The 14,659-nt window shown below is 45.5% G+C and overlaps 2 protein-coding genes and 1 long non-coding RNA gene across 4 annotated transcripts in view; 1 reads left to right on the top strand and 2 right to left on the bottom strand.

Annotated features, from left to right (window-relative positions):
• LOC117656934 (nuclear factor 7, brain-like) overlaps positions 1-537 on the bottom strand; it is a 13,487-nt gene extending 12,950 nt beyond the window's left edge. Inside the window, exon 1 of the mRNA XM_060690891.2 lies at positions 404-537. The gene's annotated coding sequence lies outside the window, so the exon portion shown is untranslated. The remainder of the gene's footprint in view (positions 1-403) is intronic.
• LOC117658285 (zinc-binding protein A33-like) overlaps positions 464-14,659 on the bottom strand; it is a 26,028-nt gene continuing 11,832 nt past the window's right edge. The window contains exons 6-7 of one of the 2 annotated variants that reach the window (XM_087888131.1): positions 14,200-14,480; positions 464-542 (exon numbers count right to left, since the gene is read on the bottom strand). In XM_087888131.1, coding sequence (XP_087744257.1) covers positions 508-542; positions 14,200-14,480 — 316 coding nt within the window. In that variant the 3' untranslated portion in view covers positions 464-507. Of the gene's footprint in view, positions 543-10,374; positions 13,423-14,199; positions 14,481-14,659 lie in introns of those variants that run through there. The other variant, XM_060690895.2, reaches the window with a different exon arrangement.
• On the top strand, positions 9,960-13,072 carry LOC148115605 (uncharacterized). The gene is made up of 2 exons (XR_015732709.1): positions 9,960-10,224; positions 12,863-13,072. It is a non-coding gene; the product is annotated as an uncharacterized LOC148115605 (long non-coding RNA).

Below are 14,659 nucleotides of genomic sequence, written 5' to 3'. Positions count from 1 at the left end.
TGCTCTGGAGAATAAGTCAACCCTCTCTTGTACAGCCCCTCAAGCAGTGATGGGATTCAGCCAGTTCGCACCACTTCGGGAGAGCCGGTTGTTAACTTTCTGAGCAGTTTGGCAAACTGGTTGTTGGAAGAAATCATTAGGGCAGAGAATCGATTGTTCAATCACTTGAATCCCACCACTGCCTTCACGTACTGGAAGACTGAGGCGAAGGGGTGTCTGCCATCCTGGACAGATCCGCCTTGAACACCAAAGTCACAAAAACACTAAAACTACTTTTCTTACAAGGTTACAGAAACAGAGTCTGAAGGCGCTTCCTGCCTTCATCCTAAACTAAACCAGGAAGGAGAAACCCTGAGACATTTTCTCCAATTGCATTCCTATTTTGCACACAGGAATTACTTACCTCACCGTTGTCTGGGCTGCGTCTCTTCCTCCTCTTCCTCCAGGTGATTCTCACAGGCCACTGCAGGGTGGGGAAACCGCTCAATGTGTAAGACCTGCCGCCACTTAAACCTCTAAATAAAAGCCATCCTCGGCTCCATCTGTTGAGAAAGGCAGGGCTTTATGCGAAGGGTGTTGCAGGAAAGGCATCGAATGCAAAAGCCCCACGTTTAATCTTCCCCTCCCATCACCCACCCCGTGCGACCAATCAAGTTCAGGTAGAATGTTTTTGTAATGTCCAGTTGTGTACAGGAAGATATGCAGGAGATGCAGAACTTAACTTTCGTTTCCCTACTTTCCTCCCTGCTTCTGAAACTTAACTTTCGTTTTCCCCCTTGCCTTCCTCCCTCCTCCCTCCCCACAATTCATGGCAGTTTGTCCCTGAAGTACAAGCAAACATAAGGTGGCAGCTGACACAATCTTCAGGAAAACGATTAAACGTTTGAAACGATTATTCCAGCCTTCTTCATTTGAAGAATATTTAATGGCCATGAAGCCCCCCCCCTTTTTTAAAGAAACATTTTCTTACTTTGAAATAAGAAAGGAATAATTCTGAATTAAATCATTCAAATTATTTGTGCATCCCCAGTTCTTTCCTATGCAACCACAGAACTCAGGTTTTTGGTCTGGTGTGGATCTCTTGCAAGAATCGACAGATGAATGAAAAGATAATCGGAAGAATAATTTCATAGTCCTAAGGGTTGTGAGGAAAACAAATTCCTGAACATCTTAACAAGATAGAAGGAATGTGTGTTAACTGAGGCCTTGCTTCTCGAAATCCTTATCAAAACCTCTATGACAAGTAATACATTTCTTTTTATTATTAAGACAATAACTCTTTCTTGAGAACAGTAAGAGTGGGTGGATGGGAAAGTAATTTGAGATTTGCTAATTGTGAATATTCATGTGTACATTTTCTATTACCCATGTATATATAATTATCATTTTCTCATCCTTTCCTGAAATGGATACAGGTGGTCCTCAACTTATGAGCACAACTGAGACCAAGTTTTCTGTTGCCAAGCGAGACATTTTTTAAGTGAGTTTTGCTCCATTTTACAATTTTTCTTGCCACAATAATTAAATGAATCACTGCAGGTATTAAATTAGTAACAAGTGTAGGAAGAAAAATTTCGTCTGGTTCCAATCTGGGAGAGAGGTGCTAGAAATAAAATGGAGGCTTCCGTTATGTTGGAAATGTAAACACCAAAAAGGAACTTATTATCATATGTGGTGGTCTTGCCATAAGGCAAAACAATTTTGGCAAATAATTAAAACACAAATAGAAGAAATTATAAATCAACAAATAAAATGAGCTAGAAACTTTCCTACTGGGAATAATTACTGGGCCATATGAAAAAGAAATAAGATAGTTAATCATTCACATAATTACAGCAGCACAAATAGTTTTTGCCCAAAACTGGAAAAACAATGACGTACCATCAGAAGACAATGTGATTAGAAAAATTGGGGAGTGTACGGAAATGGATAAACTCACGAAGGAGGTACAAGAAAAAGATGAAACAGAATATTACTTAGTCTGGGAGAAATGGTATAGACGGTTGGAAGAAAGGGGGGGAAAGGGGGACAAAGGAAGACTAAATAATGATTAAATTAGGTGAGGAAATATAGAAATAAATGGGAAGATGTAAAAATTGTGGAAAGAAAATGAGGTACATGTTTATGTTAAATGTAAATAAAATAACTAGAATGATAGAATATATTATAAAGGTATATATATGATATACTAGAAATATATGTATAAAAGATATATTAAGATAAGAAAGAGAAAATGTATAAATATGGATCACTGATGTGAAGATGTTGAAAAGAAAAAGATGTAAATATCTGTTTTTTTTTGTTTTTTTAAAAAAATTGTTTAATAAAAATATTTTTTTTAAAAAAGAAAAGAAATAAAATGGAGGCTGATTGGAAAGAAGGACTCTGTTTATTGATGAGCAGAACCAACAACAGCAAGTAGTTTCTTTTTTTTTTTTTTTTTATTTGATTTATATGCCGCCCTTCTCCGAAGACTCAGGGCGGCTTACAATGTGCTCAGCAATAGATATCAAATTCTGGGACAGCTGACAAATTGGCTGAAGGAGTGGATGGATCTTAATAGGTTTCTGTGACTTTAAAGTTTTGATTGTTTTTGGGATTGTGCAATGAAGAGGTTTTTGTATCTTTTGCTATTTCAATGGTGGTGGGTTAATCCTATTATCAAGTCCTGTCCTTAAGAGTTTGGGTGGCGGAATGCAAATTCTTAATCCTATCAACTGGAGCTGAAGGTGATTTGTTTGTGAATAGATTGGCCCAATCTTCCTGAATGGACACAAAATAATCATTTCTAAAGAGTTCAGGCATCTGCTGGGGGCTCTTTTACTATGCAGAAAACTGGGGCTGCTTTCTGCCTTTAAGAGCATGTTTCTCCATTTCTCCTTTGGGGAAATATAATATTCTGACTCTTTTGATATTCCCCAAAATATTTCATTCTCTGGGGGGGGGGGAGGTGTGTAATTATTTCTTACAGAAGGTAGGGGATCTTTGAGCAGTTGGCAGCATCCCAAGCTATAACCCCATCTCCCACTCAGCTGAGCCTTCTGAAATAGCAATAGACTCACAGTGTTTTTACAGCCCTCTCTAAGTGGTTTACAGAGCCAGCATATTGCCCCCAACAATCTGGGTCCTCATTTTACTCACCTTGGAAGGATCGAAGGCTGACTCAACCTTGAATCTGGTGAGATTCGATCTGCCAAATTGCAGTCAGTCAGTCAGCAGAATTAGCCTGCAGTACTGGATTCCAATCACTGTTCCACCGTGGCTTACTCCAATGCTCCAGAACCTGTCCATTTTCAAATTCCATCTTTATGTTTCTGGTTTCACTCTCCCTTTTATTTTGATTTTCAGAGCATTAAGAGCAGTGGTGGTGCAGTGGTTAGAATGCAGTATTGCAGGCTAATTCAGCTCACTACCAGTAGTTTGACCCTGATTGACTCAAGATTGGCTCAAGCCTTCCATCCTTCCGAGGTCAGTAAAATGAGGACCCAAGCTGTTAGGGGCAACACGCTGACTCGGTAAACTGCTTAGAGGGGGCTGTAAGGCACTAGGAAGCGCTATATAAGTGCTATTGTATTATCCTGAAAGATAGATCAACAGATGAAGTCTGGGTCATTTATGTATAATTGCTTTCCAAAGTTCTGTGGGGCCAGGAAGCATAATAAAAGAGTAGTCAAGATAGCAAATCGGGGACAAAAGCAAAAGAATTTATTATTAAAGTTCCTGCTGGAAATAAGGACAAATCTTTAAAAAGGCATCTTTAGGGAAGGCGAAAACTTAGGGCTTTGCTGCTATTTTGAATGTTATCTGGATTTTTGTGACCTAGATCTTATAGGTCTACGTAGAGACGTGAGGATAGCTAACTTACGAGAGTTGCAATAAACATGGTGGTGATGATGATGATCCCTGATATGTACATGTACTGTATCCATGTGTCTACATACTATATGTGAAAGCATGTCACATGGACATACTCTAATTTGTCTATCATTGTATCCTGTTTGAAAAGCATCTACTGTTCATTTTGGTGCAAACTCTCGGCTCCCCTAGGACTGTGTCCACGCTCAAAGAACACGCTTGAAGCTAAGCTGGTGTATCTTCATTTAATCGTGGCAATCAGCGCTTTCAGAAACCGGAATGCAAAGCTAGCAAAACAAAGACGCAGCTGTCACGCCCTTGCAAGCGAGTCCTTATATAGTTCCTTCCAGATTACCTTCAGCTGGAAGGTCTCGTACTTCCTCATTTCCTTCGGACGTACTGGGATGCCGTCACTTTTCTAGAGTGTTCTCAGAGTAGTAAGCTAATCCCACGCGACCCCATAAGGCACCCGTGCACATAAACGCCTACTCGGAAGCCTATTCCACCACCATCACCCATGTGGCTCAACCCCCCCCTTCCAGCCGGGTATCCATGTTCTGCCGGAGCATGGACATGATGTCGAGTGCTTCTTGACGCTCGACAGGCGGCTCCCCCTACCAGGCGTCCGTCTAAGAGGAGGAGACAAAAAGAGATGATATTAATGGTCAGGTAAGGGATGTGGTTTCTGGGGGTTTGCTTTGTGGAACTTTCTCAGTAATCTAGGGGCGTTTATGTCTTTTACAGGTACCCAGGATGCTTCACTATCAGGATACCCTGTCCAGCGGACTAAATAGTATAACTGGCCTCTACGTAGTTTGGAATCGATGATGTCTTGTATTTCATAGTGGGCACCGGTTACCGGGCCAGGAGGTGGTTTTGGTGTTGCAGTGGGTGCAGTGGCCGGTTTTAACAAGCTAGAGTGGAATACCGGATGGGTCTTTCCCAATAAGGGGGGTAGTTTTAGCATGAATGTTACGGGGTTAATTACTCTAATGATAGGAAATGGGCCTATATATTTGGGTCCTAGTTTTTTACTTGGTAATCGTAGCTTTAAGTATTTTGTTGACAAATAAACCAGGTCTCCGATCTGAAAAGATGGACATGTAGCCCTCCTTTTGTCTGCCTGGTGCTTGTATTCATCAGCTGCCCGTGTCAAAGCGGTTTTTACGTGAGGCCACACAGCATTCACGTTAGTAGCCCAGTCATTGGGAGTCATAGGTTTTTGGAGGGAAAGGTCTAACTCCGGGATAGCAGGGAAGTCCCTCCCCATGACTACCCGGAACGGAGTAAATCCGGTACTCCGATGTACTGCGTTATTGTATGCCGTTTCAGCAAATAGAAGGTAATCAACCCAATCGTTTTGTTGGTAGGTAACGTAGGAGCGTAAGTATCGTTCTATCATGGCATTCGTGCGTTCAGCAACACCGTTCGTACTAGGGTGATAGGCTGAACTAAGGCCCTGGGTTGACCCTATATCACGGAGAAACCCTCTCCAGAATCGGGCGGTGAATTGTACCCCTCTGTCTGATATTATCCTCTTAGGCACTCCATGCAAACGGTAAATATGTTGTAGGAATAAACGTACCAGGCGTCGGGCAGAGGGTAAGCCTTTACATGGAATAAAGTGGGCTTGCTTTGAGAAAAGATCGACTACTGTCCAAATAACGGTATAACCTCTGCTACTGGGAAGGTCTACAATGAAATCCATGGCTATTTCCTCCCATGGTCTGTTTGGTTCGGCTACGGTTTGTAATAAGCCCAGTGGCTTCCCTGGTTGTGGCTTGGATACCGCGCATGTGTGGCATCCCCGGACGTATTGGTCAATGTCTTTCCTCATTTTAGGCCACCAGAATTGTCTGCGCGTCAGATGTAGGGTTTTAAGGAACCCGAAGTGTCCGGCGGTTTTCCTATCATGGCACTGGAGTAACACTCGTTGTCTCAATGTTGCTGGAATATAGAGTTTATCTCCCCACCACGCTAGGCCATCACGGTGGGTCAGGGATGCTGCATTGTTTTGTGCCCATGCGTCCGTCCGAATGGCTTTCCGTAAAAGCGTGAGCCAATCCTCGGTCTGCGGGGCTGTCAATACATACGCTTTTAGGGGTGAGATTACTGCTTGTAAACCCTCATCTCGTTTACTGTGATATTGCGGCATCCGTGACAACGCATCCGCTAAAAACATTCCTCTAGCTGGCTTATACACGAGGGCAAAACGGAACCGCTGAAAATATTGTGCCCATCTCACCTGTTTTGGGGACAGTTTCCGAGGTGTTTGGAGGGCCTGTAGATTCTTGTGATCCGTCCAGACCTCGAACGGTATGGGATTGCCCTCCAGTAGGTGCCGCCATGTCTGTAACGCCCATTTTACAGCATAGGCCTCTTTCTCCCACACTGCCCAGTTCCTTTCTGCGGTTGTAAATTTTCGGGAGGTGTATGCACAAGGCCTTAACATACCGTTCGCATCTTTCTGCATTAGAATAGCTCCTACTGCCACGTCACTAGCATCCGCTTGTATTACGAACGGTTGTGACGTGTTAGGGTGTATCAATACGGGTTCAGTGGCAAAAGCCCGTTTAAGATTTTCAAAGGCCTGTTGGCATTCAGATGACCATTGTAATTTGTATCCCGGCCTAGGTTTTTTCCCAGGGGCCACCACACCTTTTGTTCGCAATAGCTCCGTTAATGGTAATGCTGTTTTTGCAAAGGACGGAATGAAATGTCGATAAAAGTTTGCAAAACCTAAAAAACTTTGCAGTTGTTTACGGGTTTGCGGAGCTTTCCACTCTAAGACCGCAGCTACTTTCTTCGGGTCCATCTGGATACCAGTACGACTAATTCGAAAACCTAGATAATCGATCTCCTCCTGGTGGAACTCACATTTTGAGAGTTTTACAAAAAGATGTGCATCCAGCAACTTGGTCAGGACCTGTCTAACCAGCTGGACGTGTTCTTCCATTGTATCAGAGTAGATCAAAATGTCGTCCAGATAGACTAAGACGCCCCGATATAGGTGTTCATGTAAAATACCGTTTATAAGCTGCATAAACACCGCTGGTGCCCCTTGTAGACCGAAAGGCATCACCAGGAACTGGTAGCTGCCGAGGGGAGTGTTAAATGTGGTTTTCCACTCGTCTCCCTGACGTATCCGTACCCGATAATAGGCTTCGCGGAGGTCCAATTTCGTGAAGATTTTCCCTGACGCCAGGGTAGCCAACAAATCAGTTATCAGCGGCAGGGGGTACAACGGTTCTACGCAGACAGCATTCAATCCCCGGTAGTCAACACATAAACGTAAGCCGCCATCCTTCTTACCTCGAAAGAGGACGGGTGCCGCTAAATGCGAACGACTGGGACGAATAAATCCCCGGGCCAGGTTTTTATCTATATACGTTCGCAATTCCTTCAGTTCCTGTGGTGTCATCGAGTACATACGGGGTTTTGGTAACCGGGCTCCGGGAAGTATTTCGATACCACAATCCGTATCCCGATGGGGGGGCAGGATGTCACATTCTTCCTCGCTAAATACTCGGGCGAGGTCATTATATGCTTGGGGGTATGTACCTTGTCTTGTTGTTTCTTGCTGGAGAGCCACCCTCTCTTTTGTACATGGCAGTCTGAGCCTACGATAACCCCCCTCCCACCATATGTGTGGTTCCCACCTGTCCAACCACGCGAGCCCAAGAATGATGGGTTCGATCATCTGGGTTACTACAATGAACCGGATCATTTCCTGATGGGCTCCTATTTGCAGGAATACGGGTTCTGTAACACTGGCGGTAGGTGTGCCTCCCAGGATGGACCCATCCATCTGCTCGAATTTAATGGGGGTACGAAGAGTCAGGATCCGAAGGCCCAGGCCCTCAGCTACCGACTGCCGCATAAGGCATCGAGTACAGCCTGTATCAATTAAGGCTTTTTGTTCACACTCCTTCTTAGTGATAGGATGTCTAAGGGTCACTGGTATCAGGAAGGGGTGTACAGGGTCACTTACCATAGGATCCTGCAACTCATCTCCGTTGTCGCTTTCTTCGGATGCGTCGGGGACACGAGCCGTCCCTGGCATGGTATTACTGGACCGGGTTGTCGGTTCTAACGAGGGCGTCTGTGTGGCCACCCTAGAGCGTTCTGGTGTTCGTAGGGATCGGTCACGTGGCGTGGTAGTCGGAACGGATGGCCGGGGAGTTGACAGTCGCGGGGCTGCGACGGGGCAGTCCGCAGCTCTATGACCCTCTTGGTTGCATCGAAAGCACCGGAACGGGCGTCTGTTCGCCTCGGTAGCGGTCGGCCCGTATGCCGGGGTTCCTCTAAACGCCCCGCGGTCACTGGATCTGCCACCTGGACCACGACGGGACTGGAATGGTGGTGTGTTCCGAGGCCTGAATTCTCGTAAACCAACGTCTAGGCTCACCGCTGCCTTGTACCATTCGGACAATCGTGGGCCTAGACCCCGGTATACACAGGCCTGTTTTATTTCTCTATCTAGCCCTGCCTGGAATTGGTGGATAAGTAATCGCTCTGGCCACGAATGGAGTTTTCCTGCCAGATTACGGAACTCCTTGACATAATCCTTGGCAGGGCGACCACGCTGTCGTAGGTTGACCAATTCACCTTCGATGACCTGGGTCCGAGTTTCATCCTCGAACCTATTGCGTAATGCTTCAAGGAACAGGCCCAGATCCGTTAACTCGCGGGCGTGTTCACTATGTAAATCGGCGACCCATTCAGCTGCCTCCCCCGTTAGCACTGCTGTGACCGCCACGACCATGGACCACTGCGAAGGATATAATCTGCCATAAAGGTCCATATGGCTTATTACCTGACTCAGGAACAGTGCCACCTTTCCTGCAGTTCCATCAAATGTAGCCTGCACAGGCGGTAATCCCCAGGGATGTTGCTGGAGGGGGGGTGCCCAGGGACCGTGGCCCCATGCCGGTAGCGGGTCTCTGTAACGCTGTTGTGGTGGCCTATCTCCTGTGCCGGGTAGCTGTCGAGGGGCGTCTCTCACGGGATCTATTCTCCTCTCTCTCCCGGGCTGTGTAGCGGCACCGGGAGTTGCGTGGCTGCCCTCGCCCCCACCGTATGAATGTACAGCCTGTCTCCGCTCTCCACTCACCCAGCGTTGTTCACGCCCCTCCAACTTCAGCTTCGGGCTGGCAAGGCGGAATTTGCTGTCAGAACTCCCACCCGCCGTACCGCCTCCCGACCAGGAGGTGGCGCCCTCCATGCTGGGCGCCCATGGCTGCCAGGAGGGCGCGTCGCGAAAGCTCGCCTCGCCAAAACGGTCGCGTAGGATCTCTAGGGTGGAAGGCCCCAGGCCAGTGGAGTGGCTCCATTCCCCTTCCTCGTCTTCCAGCCATCGCCGTTCCCTCCAATCCCGGAACTGGGAATCGGCATAGGGCGGGGTTTGAAGACGCATCCCACCTGTCTCTGGGCCGGGCGTCTCCCGGGCGTTGCGTTCGCGTTCCTTTCGTTCACTAGGGGCGCCTTCGACCCCGGGCTCATGCTGTTTCGGCCGCACCACCGGCGGGCTGGCCGCCCCATCCATCCCGGCGTCAGCCTCCTCCTCCGCTTCGCCCACGGTCTCCGCTGTATCCTCCGGCAGCACGTCGGCCGCTACGCCCTCTGCCATCCCGTTCCTTCCTTCACGGGGGGGGGTGGCTCCAAAACGGCTTGTGAAAAGGGGGAGCTGCGTCTTCCTCTCGGCTCCCCTAGGACTGTGTCCACGCTCAAAGAACACGCTTGAAGCTAAGCTGGTGTATCTTCATTTAATCGTGGCAATCAGCGCTTTCAGAAACCGGAATGCAAAGCTAGCAAAACAAAGACGCAGCTGTCACGCCCTTGCAAGCGAGTCCTTATATAGTTCCTTCCAGATTACCTTCAGCTGGAAGGTCTCGTACTTCCTCATTTCCTTCGGACGTACTGGGATGCCGTCACTTTTCTAGAGTGTTCTCAGAGTAGTAAGCTAATCCCACGCGACCCCATAAGGCACCCGTGCACATAAACGCCTACTCGGAAGCCTATTCCACCACCATCACCCATGTGGCTCAACCCCCCCCTTCCAGCCGGGTATCCATGTTCTGCCGGAGCATGGACATGATGTCGAGTAAAATTCAGGTTGGTCATTTTTATTTTGACTTAATATATAAATACACAATTTCTTTCCTTTTACAGTATATAGCCATTCCTCTTTTTGATTATTGCATTTTCTTCTCTTTTTTTCTGGTGGAAAACATAGGCAAGCAAACCTGGAGTCCTTGGTGCTCCCTGATCTTGGTTGTTTCCTTGCAGACATTTCATTACCCAACTGGGTAACATCTTCACCGTACAACGCTTGAGCTACTCTTCTGTTGAACCCAAACATATTGGGCAGTAAGTAGACTGCTTCAAAATCCTTGAGTGGAAGATCGTCTCCTACTCTTCTATCTGGAGATGCCTTGTCAATTCTAGGTCCAACAGATTAACATGTCTGTCAGCATTCCAGAAAGTCCCCAACTCCAAGTAAAAACTCCGAGGCAGGCATTTTTCAAAGTTCCATTTATTAGAACAGTTATACTGGCACATCTGGGAAAACCCAAATCTAAGAGTTCTGGGTTTTTTTTTCTCTATCAGTTTTTAATGTTTATGTCGCTGACTCTACTGCTTCAATTAGTATATATTGGAAATATCTATTATCTAATTACATACTTTGACTGCCAAATTTTTCATGCTGCACTTTCTTTCTGGCTGTTAATCAGGAAAAAAACCCTGTAACCTATCACATATTGCTTTGTAGAAATATTCTGTTGTTATATAATGACATCATATACTCTTCATGATCTGTGGTCTGTGCTGCACACACAAAAGAAACATAAAAATATAGAACTGTTCTTAAAACACATCTGGCATATCAAGCACAATTGGAATATCTGTTGAGATCCAGAAATAGAGGCAGCTGAGATAGGCCAAATACGTCATACATGCAAATGGGACAGCTATGCAGGAGAGCTGCATTACATTAAAAAGAAATGGCCACTCCAAAATAATTTGGTTCCAGGACAGAAAAAACATGGCACTTGTTGTCCCAAAGGTGCTTTTTCAAGAGGCTACCAGGCTGTTTTTTCTTTGAAGACTTTTCGCTTCTTCAGCTCTGACTGGATGGAGGGGAATGGAAGGATTTCTATTCCTTGTAGACAGCTGGTCATTTGCATTCTTTTAGAGCAGTGGTTCTCAACCTGTGGGTCGGGACCCCTTTGGGGATCGAACGACCCTTTCACAGGGGTCGCCTAAGACCATGGGAAAACACATATTTTCAATGGTTTCAGGAATAATTTTATGGTTGGGGGTCACCACATGAGGAACTGTATTAAAGGGTCGTGGTATTAGGAAGGTTGAGAACCACTGTTTTAGAGGGTCTTTGAAGCACTTGGAGGTTTGTCTGTGTCCTCAGGGTCACCTGAGTGGTGCAAATGGATGTGGAGCCTTCTTGGAACTGTTGAAAGGACTGCATTGTAGATAAGATAAAGGTTGGTGATTATCCTGAAGGACTTCTTCCGAAGGACTTGCTTTGCAATTAATTGGGACTCAGCTGGGAATGAACGTAATTCTCAGCTGTTACAATAAAATAGGTTTGTTTGGGACTAATTGTGTCTTGTACTGACTCAGTAAGCCTAGGTCTGTTGAGGGAGGGCTGTTCAAGTTTGACATAGATGGCCTCTTTCAGTACTCTTTTGAGCAGTGGTCCTCTCTCTCCAAAATGTATCCGCCCTCTCTCAACTTTTTCAACAGCCTCTTGAAAAACCACCTCTGGGACAACCATGACCTGCATGACCGAGAATCTCCAGTGACATGGCACTTGTTGACCTGAAAAAGTTATTTTTGTCTCCACATAAAAATCAGATTGATAAAACATTTTGTGAAAGTGATAAGGTGAAAGTTTTTCTTGGTTGAGACAGAGGTTTCCAAAAGTAATTGATGCTGAAGTTAAGGAAGGCAGTTTAGTTGGTCCACAGATCAGATGAGAGATTTATTATTTATTAAGATACCTCATCAATGACAAGCAGTTCAAAAATTGGTTAGTGAAGCTAGAAGGTTAGTGAAGCTAGAAGGTTAGTGAAGAACATGGCCTGAAAAGCATTTAAGGACATCATTGAGAATTTTCTTAGCAACTGCAGAGCACCAAACTATATCACAGGTGGTCTGTGAAGGCTTGAAGAAATGTTATGATTTCAATCTTGAGTTAAATCTTGGGGATCTGTGGCCACAAAAGGTATTTAAAGGCAGTCTGTGGTGAAGAAAAGATTGAGAACCACTGTCTGACAATATACAAGATCACGAAGTGGAACATGTCACTGAAGATCATTTTCAGCATGAACTTCTTTCCTGAAGTCAGTATAAACCATGAGATATAAACAACAAAGTTAGAGTCATAAGATGCTAAAGGAATAGGAAATGGGAAAGATGAGAAGGATAATAGTAATACAGTCCTACTGGGTGGTTTGGGATCCCAGGGCATAAGACAGTGTTGTGGGAATTAGTTGTTTAGCATGATGATGGCATTGAGGGGTGGGGGGAGAAACAATTGTCCTTGTGTCTAGTTGTTTTGATGTGGAATGCCCTACAGCATTATAGGGTGATGAGGAAAATCATCACTTGTTACAGATACAAACACAACTAAGTATTGGAATATTTGAACATCTCTACTAAGGCCTTCCCAACCAAGGGCAGAAAATATGGCTTGCCTTCATTGTTTTTGCCTGCAGTGAAATGCATTGAAAGCAGGTAAAAAATCTTGCACCACAGGTGGACAGAGGCAACCTCTAGCCTCACTACGGTCAATGGGTCAAGGAAATTAAGCATGTGGGAAATAGAAGGTCAACTTGAAAGCTACACTTATAGCAGTCTCTGCACCTAGAACAACCATCATGGACCACAATAGTCAGGTCAGACCAGTTTCGAATCTTTGAGCGATTGCTTGCAAAGAGGGAATAGCATGGACTTAATGCATCTCAATGTTTTCAACTTTCACCAGGCTGTTCTCTGCAATGCTACACCATGAGCTAAGATCTCAAAGCTCCAAGTCCTACACCGAGAGGGGGTAGCTGCTTTGAGTGCTGAGAAAGGGGAGCATCTCTTCATGGAAGCATGCTTGGAAGGTGTAGAGGTGGGTCATGCTGCTGTTGTAAAAAGAGAGCTGCCCCCCTTCAAAGTCCAAGTAGATCCCAACTTTCTCCATCTTCCCGCAGACTGAGAGGGGCGTACGGGGCTCACTCAAAGCTTGGTACTCTCCCGCCTTCAGCTCAATAGCCCACACCCCTTCCTTGGGCAGAAAGTTCAGCTGCTTCTTGCGCTTCACAGACTTTTTGGCCATCCCCACTATCCAATCGGTGCTGTCCCCGACATCGATCTCCCAGTAGAAGCGGCCAGTGGTAATGCCCTTCTGTCCCACCACACACGGTGTGTAAGTGAAGGTCTCCGGAAGGTTTTCTAGCCAGAACCGTCGGTTAAGATTGAACTGTACTTTGGTGTCTTCTTCCATGAGGACCAGCCTGGGATGAGCTGAGTTGGGGTCCAAAATGATGCTTGCAGGGACTGGAGAAGGAAGATGGAAATTCAGAATGAACGAGAACGGACTTGTGCAGCAGGCTATTGCAGGAGTATAAAGTGGCCCAGAGAAAAATTAGACACAAATGAATGTAATATTAGGCAGCTGTTAATAAAGCTACTGCCATCCTCAACATGTCTGAAGCTTCCTTTCTCTCTTTTAGCCCAGACCACATGATGGTGTAATTTCCCCGAAAATAAGCCCTCTCCCGAAAATATATAAACGCATGCACAGCCGGTCCCCACTATTTCCTCTGATTAGGGTTAGGGAGACAGAGCTGGAAATCAGGTAAGACAGCAAGAGGAGCCCTGTCTTGCTCCACGTGCCCTAAAATAATAAGACCTCCCCGAAAATAAGGCCAAGCGCTTATTTCAGGGTTCAAAAAAATATAAGACAGGGTCTTATTTTCGGGGAAACGCAGTATAGAATAGGGTAATTAGAGCAGTTAAGTAATTATACTTAGAAGAATTAGTGGTAAATGGAAACAAGGCAGTCAAAGAACACGGTGGCTCGACACCATCAAAGCTGGACACCAGCCAGAGCATAGAAGAACCAGAGAAGCAGTGCAAAATTGGAAGATGTGGAGAGAACTGGGCCATAGGATCACCAAGAGTTGAACATGACTGAATGGATAACGTCATCATCATCATCATCACATTACAGATTATTGCTGGAGTACATAGCCTTGAACTTCCACACAAAAAATAGGGTATAAAAGTAATAAACCAATAACCAATACATTTGGTCTAAAAACCTCAACTCACCTGGATGTAGCTCACCCAGCAGCTTCTTCCAGACATAGAATTGCAGAGGTCCTTTAAACTCGCCCAGGTTCAAATCTACAGCCACCACTCCATCTTCATCCTCTTCCTTTTCCTTTTCTTCTTCCTCTGCTGTCTCTTCTTCATCTTCTTCCTCATCAAAATCTTCATCAGTCTCATTCTCATACTCATCTGTGTCTTCACTGCTGGCCTCCAGCCCATCTTCTCCTACCAGTGCAGCATCTAGTTCGCGTTCATCCGGAGCTCCTTGTTCCTTACGGACCCTGTAGGAGAAGAGCATCCCAAGGATCAGCCATTTTAGAATAAGCTGCCCCAATTCTATCAAAACTAGAGGAATCAGATCGGGGTCCTTCTACAGAGAGATATCTGAGCATTTCTGATCAAAAAAAGAATGATGCTGCCCTATTATTAATTTTTTGCCTCTTTAATGGATTTTGTGCAA

This window comes from Pantherophis guttatus, chromosome 2, assembly GCF_059756535.1.
Source record: "Pantherophis guttatus breed Tessera chromosome 2, ASM5975653v1, whole genome shotgun sequence".
NCBI lineage: Eukaryota > Metazoa > Chordata > Lepidosauria > Squamata > Colubridae > Pantherophis > Pantherophis guttatus.
The sequence above is the reverse complement of the archived record's forward strand: the minus strand, read 5'-3'. Positions and strand labels throughout refer to the sequence as shown.